Raw genomic sequence first — 19656 nt, 5'->3', positions numbered from 1 at the left:
CAGAGTCCAGCTGTTCTGCTCCTCCTGCACAATGTGGTACAAAGGAAAGCTTATTCCAGGAGAAAGGCTATCTCTGACCCACAGAGTATCTAAAGACTCTACACTAAATTTTAGAAAGAAAAAGTTGGGGAAATACTCGGAAAAATCAAATTATCTGCACCTAAGATCTTTGAAACACGAACAAGTATACCACAATAGGCTCAGCAGTTTGACAAATGAAGTTCACCACAAAGTAACTAGAAAGAAACCAAGTTGGCTAACATGCATTGCATGGAAAGCTTCTAGCAAACTAATGACAAAGATTTATGAAGTTCACAGGGCAAGGGTAGAAATCATTACCCTCTATCAACTGTGCCCCCAAATTTTTTTAAAAAGATGACATTTTAACAGATTTAGAACAAAACGGAAACCCATATAAAAGCAGTACTGATACCATCTAAAATTATACTTTCAGGAAAATGAGTTAGCTATGATTAACCCCATTTTACAGAAGAAGCTGAGGCTTAAGGAGTTAAGAACTGATCCACGGGTACACAGCCATCAGATGACACAGCCAAACCCAAACCTAACTTTCTTGACTTTTAAGGACAGTGTTTGATTAGCTATGGGATATTTGTCCTTCATAGTCCAAATATAGAATGGAAAAATACATATACAGTAAAACCTTGGATTGCAAGTAATGTGGTTTGCGAGTGTTCCACAAGACAAACAAACATTTCTAATACATTTTAATGTGGTAAACAAGCGATGTCTTGCAATACGAGTAGTTTGTTTCTGGAACTAATTATGCTCGCAAACCAAGGTATTACTGTATTTTAGTACATGACCACAAATGGCAGCAAACTAAAGCAAACTACCTTCCTTCTCCAAGTACCTAGCTTCCATGTATTCTAGAGGAGCAGACACTAAACTTCATTAAATAAAAACAGCTGTTTGGGGCACACTGGCAAGAATATGAGTTGCAGAGTCAAAGACACAAGTATAAACATCAGCCCTGGTACTTCCTAAATGAGCTTGGACACATTTTACCTCGCAATCTCTAAGAAAGATTTCCCTAAGAAGACCTCTTCCATAAGGCTATTATTAAAGCTAAATGAGCTCATTCATTTATTCACTCAGATTTTTATTCAGTGATAGGAAGTAAGTGGCTGCTACTATCTAGTCAGTCCCTGTGTGGATGCAGGGGAAAAAAATTTAAAAAGAGCTATACAGTCAAATCTCCTCGAAAGCATACTAACAACAGGCTGACAGGCCTCCTGGGGAACAAACATGGTAAATTTGCTAGCATGCGAGTCCTCATCTGTGAGGTGCTATTAATAGGGTATACCAGGTTGTTTAGTCTATGGATTCAAGGGGTAGGTCTCTGCAGTCAGCCTTGTAACTGAGTATACCAACGGCCCCTTTGTGTAGTGATAAGCCACACATATCGCTTAGAGCAGCGGTTCTCAACCTGTGGGTCACGACCCCTTTGGGTGTCGAACGACCCTTTCACAGGGGTCGCCAGGTACTCATATGTGGGCGTATCTGCATGTGGGCCTGGAAACGGATAGAGGAGCGGTGTCTCGGTTCCTAACACCATCGAAAACATGTGTTTTCCTATGGTCTTAGGCGACCCCTGTGAAAGGTTGAGAACCGCTGGCTTAGAGTATAAGGACAGAGCACATCCTACTGCACAAGAATGGACCTGTGAAGTCATATTGAAAGTCCCAGGCCTCTTCTTCCTCACATTCGAGGTCGAACAATTAAGTTCCCGATTTGTTGCAACAATGTTGCTAACCTTTTTTTGATATCAGATGGATTATTCATTATGAATTTGTACCAACTGAACAGTTAACCAAGTTTACTATTTGGAAGTGCTGAAAACGCTGCATGAAAAAGTTAGAAGAAAACAACCTGAACTTTTCACCAACAATTCATGGCTCTTGCATCAGGACAATGCACTAGGTCACAAGGCACTGACTGTGAGGGATTTTTTGGCCAGTAAACAAATAACTGTATTGGAACACCCTCCCTACTCACCTGATCTGGCCCCAGTGACTTCTTTCTTTACCCGAAGATAAAGGAAATATTGAAAGGAAGACATTTTAATGACATTTAGGACATCAAGGGTAATATGATGACAGCTCTGACAGCCATTCCAGAAAAAGAGTTCCAAAACTGCTTTGAAGGGTGGACTAGGCACTGGCGTCGGTGCATAGCTTCCCAAGGGGAGAACTTCGAAGGTGACTGTAGTGATATTCAGCAATGAGGTATGTAGTACTTTTTCTAGGATGAATTCACGAACTTAATTGTCAGGTCTCGTATGCCTTGTGATTACCTTTCTCCTTGATATTACTGAAGTTTGATATTAAGTGTGGTAGGCAGCTTCTAAAATGGCTCTCAACAATCCAGGCCTCCTGGTTTTTAGTCTTGTAGTTCCCTACATATACAGTGAATTGTGCTGATTTCCATCTTACTCCCCCTCCTCCTCTCATTTGTTCTCTCTGATGAGGCCAGCTGCCATGTTGTGAGAAGCCCTATGAAGAGGACGACCATGTAGAAAGGAACTGAGAGGCACATCTGACCAACAGCCAATAAGGAAATGAATTCTGGCAACAAGCACATGAGTGAGCTTGGAAAAAGGATCCACCCCTCACCACTCCCAGCTCCCCCTACCCCTGCCACCCCATTGAAACTTACAGTGTTGTATGACGCCTTGACAGCAGTACATGTGTGCGCACGCGTGCGCGCGCACGCGCGCGCGCACACACACACAAAGATTAAACTAAGTTTTAACAGATTAAGAACATGTGACTAGCCAATAGCCAGAAGACTCAGAGGAGCCACACCTGATTCCTGACCCACAGAAACTGTGAGATAACATTCGGTTCTTGCTTTAAGCCACTAAATTGTGGGGTAATTTGTTACACTGAAATAGCTAATCAGTATATTAGGTAAGATCTTTAATTCATGTGTCTGACTTGAGAAACTAATTGTGTTATCTCAAGTGTCTATTTGGTGCCAGGCCCTGTTCTAAGCCTTAGGGTACAGCAATTAAGTAGACAAACTCCCTTGCCTTATGAAGTTTACATTCTAGTAAAGAGAAAGAGAAACAAACAATAAATATAATAAGTAAATGCTCTAGTTTATTAAAAGGTGTTAAGTGCTATGGAAAAAAGAAAACATAGAGCAAGACAAAGAGGAGTGGTTGGAACAGGGTAAGACAGCCATGTGGATACTTAAGGAAAAAGCACTACAGAAGAAACAGATAATGTAAGGGCCCTAAGACAAAAACATGCCTGGCATGGAGGAGAAACAGCAAGACCAGTATGGAGCACAGGAGACAAGTGGAGAATAATAGGAAATGGGGTTGGAGGAGGGTTGACTATAAGCCCAGTGAATCATTGGCTTTTACTCTGAGTGAAATGGGAAGCCATCAGAGGAGTGACATGATCTGGCTTGTGTTTTAAAATGATCGCTCTGCCTGCTGTGTTGAGAAAAGGCAGCAGGAGAGCAAGCGGGGAGTGCCTGGGAAATAAGACACTCCTAAGTAACATCACCTCCTTCGATAGCTAGACTGGTCATACTCTACCCCAGCTCCTCAATGATTATAGATGCAAAATAAAGGACTGATTTTGCCCTGTTTTTAAAGCTTTAAATTCTAGATACCAACACACAAAGGCAGAAAGCCATCTAAGGAAGCATCAGCCTCTACATAGGAGTGGACTGAAGATAGACTCTCCCTAAGTCTAAGCTAAAGGAATGAAAAAAGTAAGGATTTTCATTACCAAAAATTGTCCCTATGTTAAACCTAAGATACACATCATAAGATTCAGTAAATCAGTGCTCATGGAAATTGTCTTTTCACTTTTGTTATTTCAATTTAAAACCAATTAACAACATTTAAAAAGTTATCTTCATTATCTGTTCCATAAAGTACCAGTATTTTCCACAAACTAACCATGAACTCTTCATAAGTTATCACATTAGAAATTTCAACTACTTTCCATCTTCATATTTGCTATTGTTGATCTAAACTGCTGCCAGTGAATGTGCAAGCAAAGAATTGTCCTCTGCTGTCCCCTAGTGGAATCACATTTTGCTACCTTAATCACTCCCAAACAAAATTTGAAATTCACAAAATATAGCCAGGTAAATAAGACGGAGCTGGAATGTTGATAGATTTTAGCACTACTCTGGAAAACATACAAGTTATATTTCATACACTCATTCACACATACACACCCATCTTTTATATATCAACTCCCAATTGTTTATATATAAACAGTTATATAAAGTCCCACCTTCTACTCACAGACCCCCACTCCACAAATAAAAGCATTTAAAAAATTAGGAGTATCTGATGTACACCTACTTTCCATTCCCAAATCTTCATTTTCAAGTGGGTATTTTTATAAGTGAAAAGCTTGATTTTGAGTACCAAAAACTACAAGCCCTAAAGACAATCACTTTTAAATGGGAGAATTATCATAGGACACAGCTTTCTAAAACTAGGTTCGGATCCCTTACCTGACTTGTCTGTAAAGGAGATCATTCTGTTAAAAGGGTAGTGGACAATTAAGGAAAACAGGGACATTTTTCTCAGTTGCTAAAGATCAAAAGAATTTTAGACAGGTGAATAAATTAAAACAGAATAGGTACTGCAAGGCAATAAGTACCCAAATCTCCCTTTATTTTCACTCAGCTAAAAGACGGAAAGGAAAACAAACAAAAAAACAGATTCCCAAACTTCAGCTATTTTGCCACAAAGCACTGAATTCATTTCTGTGTATTCATATAGTTCAATTCCCAAAGCAAACGCTATGTGGCAATCTGGCTTTGATCACAGCATATGCACAGGATTTTAATTAGTTTCAAATTTTAATTTAGCCTTTATTCAATTCGATTATCCAGGCTCATGGCCCACAAAACTTTCTATCTCTAAATCCATTAATGGCAACTTTTAAACTGCAATTTAGTCATTTCTTATTAAACTGTTGAAGAAAAAATAAACATTATACATTCTAAAACTTTCAACAGATTACTCATCTAAAACAGTCAATTCAAAGTATTTTTAATTGGTTATGAAGTGTCAAACAGGCTTGTACCTTAAAAATTAATGACCACATTAGAAACTGCATTACAATAGTTTTCAAATTAGTATTTTCTCTCCTAAAATGATCATAATGTTGTTCTACCTCCCCTTTATCTCCACAGTCATTAAGACCAATTTCATGTTCACCATGACATATTCAACTACATAACATTTTAACAACTTCTCCAGGAACAAAGAACCCTGAAATATTTCCCCTTTGTGAACTTTTTCCTGAAGCACTGAGATGTCCAATAATCTTAACTTAGGAAGAATAACTTTTAAATATTGCTAAATGTATTTTATAAAGGAATCAGTTTGCCCTGTGCACGTCAACACTAATGGCACAACTAAAAGCCTATATGCCCCTGATCCAATATGCTAGTGAGAGATCACAAAATGCAAATGTGTGCATGGGTACATTTACGGAGGAGAATTAAACAATGTACAGTCATTCCAGCAACCACTACTAAAAACTACTGAATATCTCATATATGAAAAATAATCTCAACATGTACGAAACACATCAAAGCCCACCAATGCACCATGCACCTTCTTATAAAATGGAAAGCAAGGCTGCTATTCTACTTACGTCTCCTTTACTTAGATCCCATTAAAAATCAAAATGTTACCATTCTAAAGACAAGTTTGTCTGAATGCACAGACATACACAGAACCCAGTTCTAACTCTACTGCTTGTTCAAATTATATAATTGCAATAAAAAAAACTTACTTTTGAACCCTCTAGTACATAAATCCTATTTTTAAAGTTTTATCTTTCACTATTGTATTATTCTATTCTCTCCCTTCATGCTGATCAAAATAAAAGCATTTAAGTAAGTATATTTTGATTACAGCCATGTTTAACGAACAGTCCATAGGGTAAACATGAATCAACTGAAAAATGTTTAAACATTCAAACACTTTGTGAGTCAGAAAACAAGTATGAAGAAAGAGCTCTACTTCATCGGCTGTAGAAGGACATGAAAAACCACCTCAGCTGAAACAACAACAGAACTCACCAAACACAAACAAAAACAATTTTTCTTTAAAGCCACCTGAGAACTGTGGCCATAATGAAATTTAAAAGAACTAAGCGCCAAAAGGACTTCATAGATAAGCAAAGAAGAGAGGACACTTGGGCCACTTGCTGAAAGAGATGAAGGACAAATGGAAGAGCAAACCTACTGGAGATGAGTCTTTGCTTGGATAAGGATTTAAGTCTTGAGTCTAAAGATCCTGCAGTCCCTGGGAAATCATTAAACAAAAGTTGGTGGCTTAAAAATCTGAAGTAACTGTTGGTCCAGTTAGTATCTTTTCCATCATTAAGCATCGATGTCCCATTGACATCCATATTACAAATACTCATTCATCCAGTTTTGATGAGAAAGAAAATGAAACAAAATGGAAATCCAAAGAAATAATCCATCTGTGGCTAATCATAATTAATCATAACCCTATTGTGATTTTTAGACTGTTTCCAATTCTTAACCTGAAACTTTTTCTATTTTCTTAAGATCAGTTTCTAGACGTGGAGTTACTGAGGAAAAAGGAAGAACTCTAAGCTGTTGATTAGTATCACAAAATGCTGTCCAGAAAGATGCTAAGCAGTTGGAATTCTACCAGCATCATACGTGTTCCAAGTTCACTGCAACCTCAACAGCAATGACACAGTGTTAGCCTTTTCATTATTCACATATCTTTCTATGCCCTTTACTCCCAAATGATTAGGACTTTGCTATATTCTTTTCCAGATAGCTTCCCCACAACTTGTTAGCATATACTGGGGGTGGGGTTGCTCTTTTAGTGGAGGGAAAGTGGGGACATATAAAGAAAAGGGAGTGTTTAGGAGTAGCCTCCAGCAATCCTCTCATTTCTACACTAGGAAATAAAGCAAGAGAGAGAAATCCATGACTCAATACCACCTTGCCCAGACCACAGAAAGTAAGAGTACAGATCTAGAACTAGAGTTGTCAGACTGCCTAGATTCAAATCCTGGCTCTGTGGATCTTTGAACAAATCATTTAACTGCTTAGTTTCCTCATCTGAAAATGGGGACTGAATATGTTCTATACCTCACTGAGGGGTCATCAGGATTCAGTGAGATAATGTTTAGTGAGCAGTTGCAGTAAAAAACTTAGTAAGGCAAGATAGAACAAAAACCTAAAATAAGATTTTCATGGATTTTTCTCAGCAGTAATCATCAAGTCTTGGCCATAATGACTTATAATAGCTGACCAGTTGCTATCAACCTACACCACAAAAATGCCAAACCAGTACCCACTTACCTGAATTCTGCCATTCCTTGTCTGCAGTTCAGGAAGTGTGGTTTTGTGTTTTGTGTTTTGTTTTGTTTTGTTTTGGGGGTTGGGGGTTTCTTCTTGTTGTTGTTGTTCTAAGAAAGCACCAAAAGCGAAGAAATGGGCCAGCACACCTACCTGGCAGTTCTACCTGCTCTGTGAATATATGTGTTGGCATCCTCTGGACAATCAAACTGAAGAACCCAATTCACAGCCGGGAAATCTGCACAGAAGGAATGTCAAATTAAGAAATCAGTTTCAAAATCTGCCCGACTGCATTATTTTTATTTTACAATATTGCTTGCCTGGACTTTCTGTCGCATCAACCTGATAGGTATTATCTGTGAACTCTATTAAAAATAAAATTAACTGTATGAACCAAGAAATAATAAACATTTCTTTGACGAAGTGAACGAAAATTAATAACAGTGTTAGAATGTGAAGATTATTTCATATCTGACACAGGACAGACAAAACAGTCGCTTTGTGTCAGACAAATAATAAAATACTCTGATATTTAATAATCTAAAAGCACTTCTCATGGGCTCCTAGTGAACTATAAAACTGGTTTCTAAATTTAAATGAAGGCTTACTTTTCCTGCTATTCCCATCTGAATTCGAATTAATTAAGTCACTCTCCCAATTTCCTGGCAATAATTACTCCATATATTTTTCTGGTTACAAAAGTTTTCATTCATTTCCAGAGATCCTGCTCTCAACTATTTAAGAGAACTAGTCACTTATGAATTCTGCTGTGAGGATTTCAGATCACTTTCTATCATAGAGACAAGGGCTGAGCACTTTAAAAAAAAAGTAGGAGTAGCAGGAGAGTTAGAGATGTAACGAAAGGAAATCTGTGGATAATTACTAAACTTGGTAAATTAAGAAATGGCAGTATAAGACTATCACTCAGAAATATAAAAATAAACACCAAAAGAAGAAATAGCAGATTTAAGTGGTTGCTTCTGGAGAGTGAGGAGTTATGCTTTGCCTCATAACTCATTTTCACCCATATGCAAGTGTTATTAAAAAATAAAATAATTGAGAAGAAATTAAGAATAAAATAAAGTTTAAAAAAGATAATGATATGTTCTAAAGAAATTCTTGGACATAAGAATAGAGCTTCAGAATATTCACTGCATATTTTTGGAATAAAAAGACTAAAACTTAAAGGTCCATTATTCCAGGAATTGATAAATAAATTTAAAATATGATATACTCTACAAAATACACTGGGTTTTGACACATCAATATGAAAAGACTTCAAAAGCAAGTCATAGACTAGTATGTATATTATTTATGCAAACTTTTAAATACCCAAAAAATACTGTATGTTATTTATGAACACATTCATATGAACTTTTTTAAATAAACCAGAACAGAGAGGTTCTTGACATTTTTTGTGCCTTAGCTGAAGCCTAGAAACCCTTTCTCAGAATATTTTTAAATGCATGAAGTAAAACATATAGAGAAGCGGGGAGGGGAGAAGAGAAAAGAGAGGGGGAGGGTGGGAGGGGAGAAGGAAAGGAAAGCTAGATCTGGAAAGAGAAGTCCCAGGATGACAAACGTGCATCAGGCTTATGGAGTAACCAGTCTAGACTAGAGCTAGAGACAGAAGACTCCCAAAAGAGGCGGTCTCAAGGCAAAAAAAAAACATACGGTGTTTGAACTGTTAGACAACTACGCATGCGACAACTGCTGGAATATTTGAGAAAAATTAAAACTGGGAAACATAAAACTAAGCAAATTTTAATTATTAATTCAAAGAAAAACACAAAAGAAAGTATAAGAAAGGAGATAAGCTTAGTACACCATTTCCCTCAACAAACAATTACATAGGCAAAACAATGTAAATAAAAAATGTTGATTTTACCAAAAATCGTACTATAACAGTAATAGTATATATAGCCTAGAGAGCTTTAACTACATGCATACTTGGCTACTGCTCCAGTTACATGGGAATGAACTGATATGATTTCTTTAGGTATGCTTTAAAATACTCCAAGAGGGACAAAGAGACAGGAGGAAAAGGGGAATCATGAAAAAATAATTCCTGAAGTAGTATATGTTCCTGGGTAGTATATGAGGGTACATTACACTTATTCTCTTTATGTATGTTTAAAATTTTCCATAATAATTAACATATTAAAAGAAAGTGAAGAATTCGAATTACCACTTATTTAGTCTCATCTCATTTATTCTTATCTCTAATGTTCTTATAATAACTTCCACACTTCATTCAACCCCACAGTCACCAACTATATATTATCACAGTGGCTTTCTGAAAATTTAAAATCACATTAAATAAGATTTTAAAATAAAAACTAGAATGTTTGGTGAAAAGATGGACTTCAACAATTTTTCTTGTTAAATAAGTTGTAGGGCCAGCCGAGTGGCTCAGTTGGTTAAGAGCTTGCTCAAGAGTGTGAGCTCTGAGCAACAGCAGTTCGAGTCCCGGCCCGAGCTGAGCAGCAGCTGAGTGGCCAACAAGTGGCAGGATGGCTCAGCTAACAAAAAAAAAAAAAAAAATTGTAATATTTATTAAGTTTCCAATTTTCAAAGAAACAGGACTTTTCTCCTTATCTTTAAACCTTTAATCCTCCTTTGATTTTATAGGCTCCTCTACATGCTATGATTTAATTATTATTATGAAACAAAAAGCACAAAAGATGAAAATATTACACAAATTTTTACTGAAGTACCTTTAATGTTAACCATCTCAGTTATCAATTTACTTGTCTCTCTATTATAAGAAGAAAAGAAGGCCCAATTATTTGAGTCAAACTATTTGAATTCCCAAATCCACCCATTTATAAGAAAATTATATTTCCTATGATCACAGAATATTTTCTCATGAATTTCCTTACCCAGCCCCCTAGCTGCAATATCAGTAGCAAAGAGTACTGCAGCTCTCTTGTGGACAAATTCATTATAGACTTCCATTCTTCTCATCTGCTGCTGCCGACCATGCAGGGCAAGGATAGATATACCAGGACGTAGCCGACAGAACACTCGGTATAGATACTGAACCTAGGCATTAACAGAAAAATGAGTTTAGTACTTCTGGATAGTAACAGTAAAGTAAGCTTACAAGATGAACAGCAAAAATATATAAAGGAGCACAAGTTTCACCAATTAAAGACATATCGGGCAGAGAAAGGAAAATGTACTCTAAAGTATGGCATTCACGCATTTTTTGCTCACATTATTTCCAGAAAGAATTCTGAAAACAAAAATACACTCTCCTTATATTTTTAAGTTAATAATCTGACATTTTCCAAATTTAACTGGTTGCAAAGAATGCAATTTCTGGTATGCTGTAAATATTGATATTTTAAAATAAATACTTAAAGCTTCTTATAAATGTATCCAACAGATTCTAAATAGCAATTCACCACCAATTAATTTAAACATGTCAAAATAAAATAATTATTTTAAAAATGTCAAAATGTCAAAATATGCTGAAAACCTAAACTTGCTCTAAAAATTGTCTTTTTTAAAACAATTAGAAACAACATGTGAAGAAACTCCTCTTTAAAAGAAAGAAAATTTATATCATTTCTTTTCCTCCTTGAACTCTTATTTCCTGACCCCACAGAATTTTATCTTCATAGTTTTATGCTTGAAAGTCTTTGATTACTTTATCAAAATTCATGATTTTCTACAACAAAATTATGTTTATCAGTTTTAACTTTTTTAAATTTCCTGGGCCATACAGCTGCATATAAAATTTTCTTCTCAGACTGAACTATTACTACAATTGTTATTAGTAGAGAACTGACCAAAACAAGAAATACTACAATTTGATTTAAAAAAACTATTAGACATAAAAAATAATTTTATTGTAAAAATGTTGTAAGTTATAGAATAGTGGATGTTATTATATCTCTTAATATATGGGGCTAAATGGGGACAACTGTTATTTTAGTTTTATTTATCTTTAGTTTATGTATTTATAAATGACTACTACTGATTGCTATAATAAGGCAGAGCACAGCATCATTTCATTCCTATTTTCTCTTTCTAACACAGGTATTAAAAAAATTTCTCCACAAAAATATAGAAAATGGACTAGAAGGAACTCCTATAAAATAATAATTCAAAATTATGAGATAAAATTATTTGTAATAATCTATCAGCTAATAAGTCCATTAAGTCTCCTTTTAAATTTTGTTACCAGAAAGGTTCTCTGATCCTGAGACAAAGCACTAGTAAGATTTAAGATAGATAGATCCATGACTTTCTTTTGTTAAGTTTTTAAAAGGACTAGCATGAAAAGGGGAGATGGGAAAGGAGAACCGGCCAACCACAGATGCCCTTTCAGGGCAACCAATCTCAGAAAAGTACATATGGAAATTGAGGAAGTATAAATTGGGTCCATGAAAGCTTTCTGCAATCTGCACCTCTTGAATCAAGACTACCCTTGAATTCCTGCTCTTGAAAAAACTAGCTAAGGTGAACGATGTATGTAGACTAAAGCCATGTAGGTTCTAAGTAACAAGTTTAAAATTAATTCTAAATTTACAGAAAAAGTCATTGGAGGGTTTGCAGAAAGGCAGTGACATATTCGTTTCCCCTTTCCAAAGAGCACTCTTGCTATAATGTGGAATAATTATATGAAAGAAAGTAAAGGAATGGGGAGACCAATCAGGAGTAAGAGAAAGTTAAGCATGGTTCAGAGTAAAGTGTAGCATGAGGGGTGATGAGATGTAGTGGAGCTAATGAGTTATCAATAGGCTGAATATGGGATGAAGACAGACAAGAATTAAGAATTCAGCCATTGGGCCGGCCGAGTGGCGCGATGGTTAAGAACTCGCTTGGGATGCCAGAGGGCCCCGGTTCGGATCCCACATATGAGGGCCAGTGACACTGCCCTCCACAGCTAAGTTGCTGAACAACAGCTCAACCTGGAGCTGGGCTGCCGTGAGTCGCCGGCGACGGCGTGGGCTGCAGTCCCTGTGGCAGTGGATTGCCATGGGCTACCGTGTGTGGCCAGCAGCCAGCGTGAGCGGCCAGCAGCCGCAGTGAGCGGCCTTCCAGAAGCCGGCGACTGATCTGCCTCGCCAGAGAAGAGCGCAATGATGGTGCCAACTTGGGCCAGTGAAGCAACATCCTCCACAACTAGATTGAAGAACAAAACGACAGCAACTTGTCTGTTCCCCTTTCCCCAATTCCCCAGCACTGTTCCCATCCCCCCAATTCCCCAATAAAAATCTTAAAAAAAAAAAAAAGAATTCAGCCATTAATTGAGATGAGGAAGAGTTCAAGGGAGCAGATCTTAGGAAAAAGAAAATCTTAAGTTGCTTTTGAGGAAGAGTTCAAGGGAGCAGATCTTAGGAAAAAGAAAATCTTAAGTTGCTTTTCCTACGCTAAATTTGAGATGTCCTCTAGACACTCAATTGGCAATACCTGGTAATCAAGTAGATACACAAGTCTGGAGCCCCAGAAAGTGGTCAGGGTTTGAGATGCAGATTTGGCAGCTGCCAGAATACAGATGGCATTCAAAACTATAGAAATGAAGAGGTTACATAGAAAGTGTATAGATGGAAAAAGGGCAGGGTACAGAGGTTTGAGGCACTCCAAATTGTAGTGGACAGGCAAACAGAAGCCTAAGGTGTTTCAAGGAGGGGAAAATGGCCAACTGTATTAATATGCTTCTGAGAGGTCAGATAAGATAAGAACTAATGACTGCCCACTGACTGGCAAGTTGTAGCTCTTAATAAGGACTGATACAGTGGAGGGCTGAAGAGAGAAGTGGCAATCAGGTAGTGATGCAGCTAATAGAGATAAAGCATTAAAAGAGTTTGCTGTGAAGAAGAGCAGAAAAAAAGAGGCAGTGACTGTAAAGGGACATGAGATTTGCTTTTTATTCTTAATATGGGCGATATTCAAGAATGATAGGGAGACAAGAAAACACAGGAGAGGATATTTGCAGTAACAAAGGCCTTGGCAGGAGGGTGGACAGGATCTGGAGCAAAAGTAGAAGAGCCAGTGTAGATACAAGCAAGGACAATTTGTCCACTGTGATAAGAGGGAAAGCAGAGTATTATGGAGTGGAAACTTGAAACATAAACTCTTAAACTTATTTCCTTGTATACAGATACCAAAAACAGCCATTCCTTAGGAAATGTAAAGTTCTAAAAATCTAAAATAGGTCCTAAAATAAAAATCTGAGGTCACTCTTTACCTGGTAAAATGACAGGGTTCTGTCCTTTCCCCCAACAATAGACAGACCACTACTTACCTTCCCCATAAGCTGGAGGGAAACTCATCCTCATATTTATCACGTTAAGTTAGTTCAAAAGATATAAATCTAGAATCAACCTACTATATGCCAACAACTATGTCATCAGGGAATGAGAAAAAGTGACAAAAATCGATCATGGTCCCTTCTCTTACACATCACTGAGCCTCTTATTCACAGCACAAGGCTAGTGTTAAAGAAATGGTCATTAACTAAATAAAGATATAAACATTACTGAAGGATGGGGAGGGAGTTGATTGTAACAAGCGAACTAGGAGTGTCCGAAAAGGACTTGAAGGCGTTAACAGCTCTTAGTCTTAAAGGACAGTAAATATTTCCCCAGAATTGGGGTGAAGGGATGCAGGGAGGGCATTCCAAAGATCGGCATGAACAAAGATAAGGGAGCATGAAATAAAAGGCATGTTCAGTTCAGTATTCACAGAGGGTAAGTGAGTGCCAGATTATAACGACCTCTGGTTAATCTAGTTATTCCATTGTTCATTCTACCAGTATTTTAGGGCTATTAAACTCTACGTATTGTGCTAGGTGCTAACAATATTGAACTAAAAACAGTTTCTTCCCTTATGGAGCTTATAGGTCTATCCACAGACTCCTTTAAAACAAAGACACAGGATTCTCTATCTACAGATCCCTTACCACATCTAGTATGGTATTTACTAGAAAAGAAATTGCTATTTGTCTAACTGAAATCTGATATTTTAAAAGGGATGATCCAACATGAATAACTTAAGAAAAATAAACATTCAGTACCTCTTTACAACTGGAGAAAAATACAATACTTTTCTTCTTTAGGTGGCTTCTCAAAAAGGAATATAGCACACTTATTTTTTGCGGCAGCTCACAAACTATATAGTTCTGTTCCAAAGTGGCAGGGGTGCTTGTGGAAATAGGAGGAGGAAAAACATTAAAAATATGCCATGTTGGTAACTTTGAAATCCAGACTAGAAAAAAAAGAATATTAACAGTTGCATGCCTCTCAAATTTCACACACACACACACACACACCCCAAAAGAGAAGTTCTCTATTGTCCTTGAGGAAATGAATTCAACACGTGACTAAAATACATTCAAAATCCTTTATAGATTATATATCAAAAATACTCACATAAACAGTGTTTGCCTCTGAAAGAGTAAGGTCAAGGATCAACTGAAGGGGCATGAGGGAACTTGCTGAGCTGATGGTAATCTTTCACATCTTAATAGAGGCTTGGGTTACATAGATACACACATTTATCAAAATTTAGCAAACATACTCATAATTTGTTCATTTCATTGCATGTAAAAATTATATCAAGGTAAAAAAATCTCTATATATAGAATTCTAGTGATATGTGCGCTGAAATCTCTAGAGGAAGTGTACAGATGTCTGCAATTTACTTTGAAATGCATCAAAAATAAAATGGTTGATGTAAAGTTAGATCGGATAAATAGATAGTAAATGGATGCTACCACCATTAAGTACCATCTAGGTAGTACATATAAGGTGTTCACTAAAATTCTTTCAATTGTGCTACATGTTTGAAATTTCTCATAATAAAATGTTGGAGAGACATACACATACACTTACTCTTTGAATTTGAACTAATAAACCTACTTTTTGGATTCTGTTCCAAAAATTACTGATAAACATACAAAAACACATGGCACTATTTATAAAGCAAAACAATGAAAATCAATCCACATGTCCATCAGTTGGGAACTTGTGGAATGAACTACTGTATAACCACACAATTAAGTATCACGCAGCTGTAAGAAAGGGATGAAGAATCTATCCATATATTGCTCTAGAGCAGGGGACGGCAAACTTTTGAGACAGAAGAGCCAATCCTGTCCCTCACAACAATTTAAAAATTATTCGAGAGCCATAAAACAAATGAAATCACCATTATGTGAATAATATCCTTTAAAAATTTTATAAATGAAACTATGACAGTTTTATTTTCATTTCCAGTTTTACTGCAGAGCCACACGTACGTAGCCAAAGAGCCGCATGTGGCTTGAGAGCCACAGTTTGCCGACCCCTGGTCTAAAGTGATCTCTAGTATATATCGTTAAGTGAAAGCAAAGAGCAGAATAGTACATAGAATTTGGTACTATTTATCAGGGTTGGGCTATACAAATACTATACACACACACACACACACACACACACACACACACACACATTCATGACACTGGCATCCCTGTGTGTCTGCTTATATTTTTAAAGAGAGGCAGACAAACCAAAAACTAAAAACTCGTCATCCATATAGGAATACACAGAACAGAATTAATTTAATTGAATTTTTTTAAGAAACAAGCCTAAAGCTGCATCAAGTTGATAACTTAGTGATCAAAGAATTTCAAAGAAATCTAGATTGTTACATTCTTACTGGGATATTTAAGGGGAAAAAAATGCAAAGGAATCTTAAATTTTCATACGTAATCATGGTATTAGTAATATTATTGGTATTATCCTGAAATTTTAGATAAACTAACTGATAAATGAAACAAATAAGTAAAAGACATTAGGAATAATGTCTGGCATAAGAAAAAATATTACATCTATAAAAATTAAAGAGGCTAAGTAAAAGACTATATAACCTTAAAGTTGATTTGTAAATATCAGCATGAACTCATAATGTGTTTTCTCTTTAAAAAAATATGTCCTCTGAAAAGCCTGAAGACAATGATCATCACTAGCACCTAGACTATGGTCTCTAAACACAATATCCTGCCAAAAACATTTTAAATGGGATGGAAATATAAGGCGAACCTAGAACACCAGAAAGCAAGAAAGCCAAAGATGTGTCTAAAGGATCCAAGTAACAACTCAAGGAAACTCCTACTAACAAAGTTTGGGATGATGCAAGACAATTTGAGTATTAAAAATAAAGTAATAATTTCTATTGAAGGACAAACAAGACAGTATGTTTAACTATATGAGTTAATATCAGTAAATAATTTTTCATAAATGTCATTAAGTCTACAAGTTCATTTTAATTTCAAACAACTGCTCACCTATGGAAAATGATAGCGAATCAAATCTTCAGTCTAAAAACTATAAGGTAAAGAGAATGAAGCATATATTCTGGTATTCTGACCTTCTTGTAAGAACTGAACCTCAAATTATCAAGTAGTTGGTATGGGAAAGTTTTTTTGATATAAAAGTATCCCAGTTAAGAAATAATAATTCAGAATATCACAAGTTTGCAAATCTTAAGGAAATAATGATCTAGGCAACAATAATCATTGGCTGCTAAAATTGTAAGGTTACAAAGCTATTATTCCTGTCACAGAGGGGCTGTTTGTATCAGATTAATCCTTTGGCCTGAGTACTAACTATGAAAACTGGATTATATATTTAAAAACAAAAACAAAAACAAAAACAAACCTGAAGGCATTAGAGAGTAACCAAGGCAGCTAGGACTCGAGGTGCTGCAAGAGGAAATAGAAATGCCCTGATGCAAGGCTCACATTAATCTCCATTTTTCCCTCAAAGCATCTGCTAATTTGTAAGACAAATGAGAGATAAAGTAGAAGACTTAGGCCGAAACATGTCAGTTCAAGGTCCTAGAGAAGGAACCATGAAAAACTGAATCTGAAATTCTTCATACAATTTCCCCATAAGGAGGATGTCAACTCCCAAACTCAGCATACACAAGGCAAAATGAGTGAAAACATGCAAAAAGTAACATCTGGGAAGCTCAGAGCTGAGAAGAAATCCTGGCATTCTCACAGTGCCAGGAACTTCAGAGCCTATCAAGGTGCAGGGCTCTGATAAATACTCGTCTTTCAGTTGAGAACCCCAGAAAGGCTATGCCCTCTAAGTCAGGGCTATACCCCAGGACTCTGGGCAAAACAAATAGAATAGCCCCAGAATCTAAAAGCCAGTTTGGCCTAGATCAAAGTACTTACCACATCTCCTGCCACAAAATAGATACCATTCTTGGTTTTGCTAAGAACCAAAGGTAAGAAAAATCTTAAAAACCACACATTACCTTCAAAGGAACAAGAGCACTGTTAACTGCCTTTAACAAAAAGAATGGAAGTAAGGGTATAATAGAAATATATCTTTGACGAGAGAAAAAAACCTGCCAAGATATCCTTCAAAAATGAAAATGATATAAAGAGATTTTCAGAAAAGTCAAAACAGAATTTTTCCTTAGTAAACCTGAACTACAAAGAAATTCTTTGAGCATTATACAAGAAATAAAAAACACCAGAAAAGAATAAATATTCGGATAAGTTTAAGTATATACTGATGTTTCAAACAGTAATAATAATGGCTTATGGGGCCTGAAATGTGTGACATTAAAATACTTCACAATGAAGGCACAGTGGAAAGGAGTAAAGAGACTTAATTAAATAAAAGGTAAGTTAAATGTAAACAAATTCAATCTTCCAGTTGAAAAGCAATAACCGTACTAGATTAAACAAGAATAGAACCATTTGCTGCTTACAAAGACAAATCTAAAATAAGGGCATATACAATGTAGAAAGTAAAAGATTCACCAAGCAAACACTAACCAAAAGAAAGCTGCTATACCTAGACTAATATCAAACTAGACTTTAAGGCAAAAATTATTAATAAAGATAAAAAGGAACATTTCAAAATGATTAGTGATTCAAATTAACAGGAAATGAAATATCAAATTTGTATGTACCCAATAACATAAGCTCAGAATGTCCATCTCAAATTTGAAATGTTTCATAGTTCACCACAGAATTCAACTTATATTCACTGTAAAACAGCAAATCACTATGGCCCAAAGATAACTATTTTTTCTTAAAAAAATATAGAAGCACCATGCTTAGTATATTCTGATATACAACTTCTGAAAGATCTAAACTTTAACTGATTTTTCCGGTCCTTCACAATTAGAGAGTAGGTACTTTAAAATGCCTTAAAATAGTCCCAACTATATTCTTGACTATAATTTCTCATGGTGTATTAACTTAATTGCTAAGTCGTTAAAAGGGAAAATTCAATAATGACAGACAAAAATCACAACAGCATCTGCTTTGTATAGAGCTTCTGGTAAATTTAAGATTACAGAATACTGCAGTCATTATCATATAACCTGTGGTCTTGTAAATTATGTCACTGAAGATCTGCCTTCTAAAATGTTTTCTGAAAGCCACATTTTTCACAAATGATGGCACAGCACTTCAAAAATTATTTATGAAATAAACAGTCTTTGGATTCAGTTTGTTCTAACTAACTCTACGAACTACCGATAATAACCAACTGTTACCTACAGAAATTGGGAACAGGGATAATAAGTACAATTAAGTTATATAAATTACAAAAGGTTTTAGAGAGCATCTAATGATTGATAAATTAGTATCTGGTAAAGACACTAATGAGTTTTGAAAATAGGCAGAAAGCAAAACAGCAAAAAGAACAAAGAAGAAAATCAAAAGACCTAGACAGTCTTGAGATTATCAAATTAATTGCACCAAGAATTTCAACAGCTATCTCAACACAACTTTACAAAGACCAACATCTACTCAGTAGTAAGCCAAGGAGGACACTATACCTCAAGTATCTCTTGCTATTCTGTTCCTGAGTTCTTGATAACCAAAGCTAACAGTACTCAGATTCTCCCAAGTTTATCCATTAGGATCACCTGGTAGCATAGAGTCTGGCCTCTTAGGCATTTTTTAACTCCTAGACATCTTTTAGCTAGAGCAAGGTCAAGATGGGAATGAATGCCCATATTCCCTATATTTAAAGACTTTCCAAGAGGCTAACCCAATTCATTTTCCCAATCTATTTCTTTTTAGACTAACACTTCATAGCAAGAAATAGAAGTTAAGACAGAGATAATGGTAGTGTTGAATCCATATTGAGATCTTAAACATATTCAACTTATATTCACTAGAAAATATTTCTGGAAGTCAAATATGTCCAGAGCTTACAATGATTCAAACCAAACATACATACACTTCCAGCTGTCATAATATCAAAATACGTTTTAAACCGTATTTCCCCCAACCCATTTACACATATCACATATTCTCTCTCTCTCTCTCTC

At 36.0% G+C, this 19656-nt stretch overlaps 1 protein-coding gene across 2 annotated transcripts in view; it reads right to left on the bottom strand.

Annotated features, from left to right (window-relative positions):
* Window positions 1-19656, bottom strand: part of DDX10 (DEAD-box helicase 10) — a 288326-nt gene that overhangs the window by 238901 nt on the left and 29769 nt on the right. For both annotated transcript variants that reach the window (XM_019624111.1, XM_019624110.1), the window contains exons 7-9: window positions 14387-14513; window positions 10239-10401; window positions 7510-7594 (exon numbers count right to left, since the gene is read on the bottom strand). In XM_019624111.1, coding sequence (XP_019479656.1) covers window positions 7510-7594; window positions 10239-10401; window positions 14387-14513 — 375 coding nt within the window. The remainder of the gene's footprint in view (window positions 1-7509; window positions 7595-10238; window positions 10402-14386; window positions 14514-19656) is intronic.

The sequence above is a fragment of the Hipposideros armiger genome, unplaced genomic scaffold (genome assembly GCF_001890085.2).
Source record: "Hipposideros armiger isolate ML-2016 unplaced genomic scaffold, ASM189008v1 scaffold_580, whole genome shotgun sequence".
NCBI classification, from domain to species: domain Eukaryota; kingdom Metazoa; phylum Chordata; class Mammalia; order Chiroptera; family Hipposideridae; genus Hipposideros; species Hipposideros armiger.
This window is presented reverse-complemented; position numbering and strand designations above follow the sequence as displayed.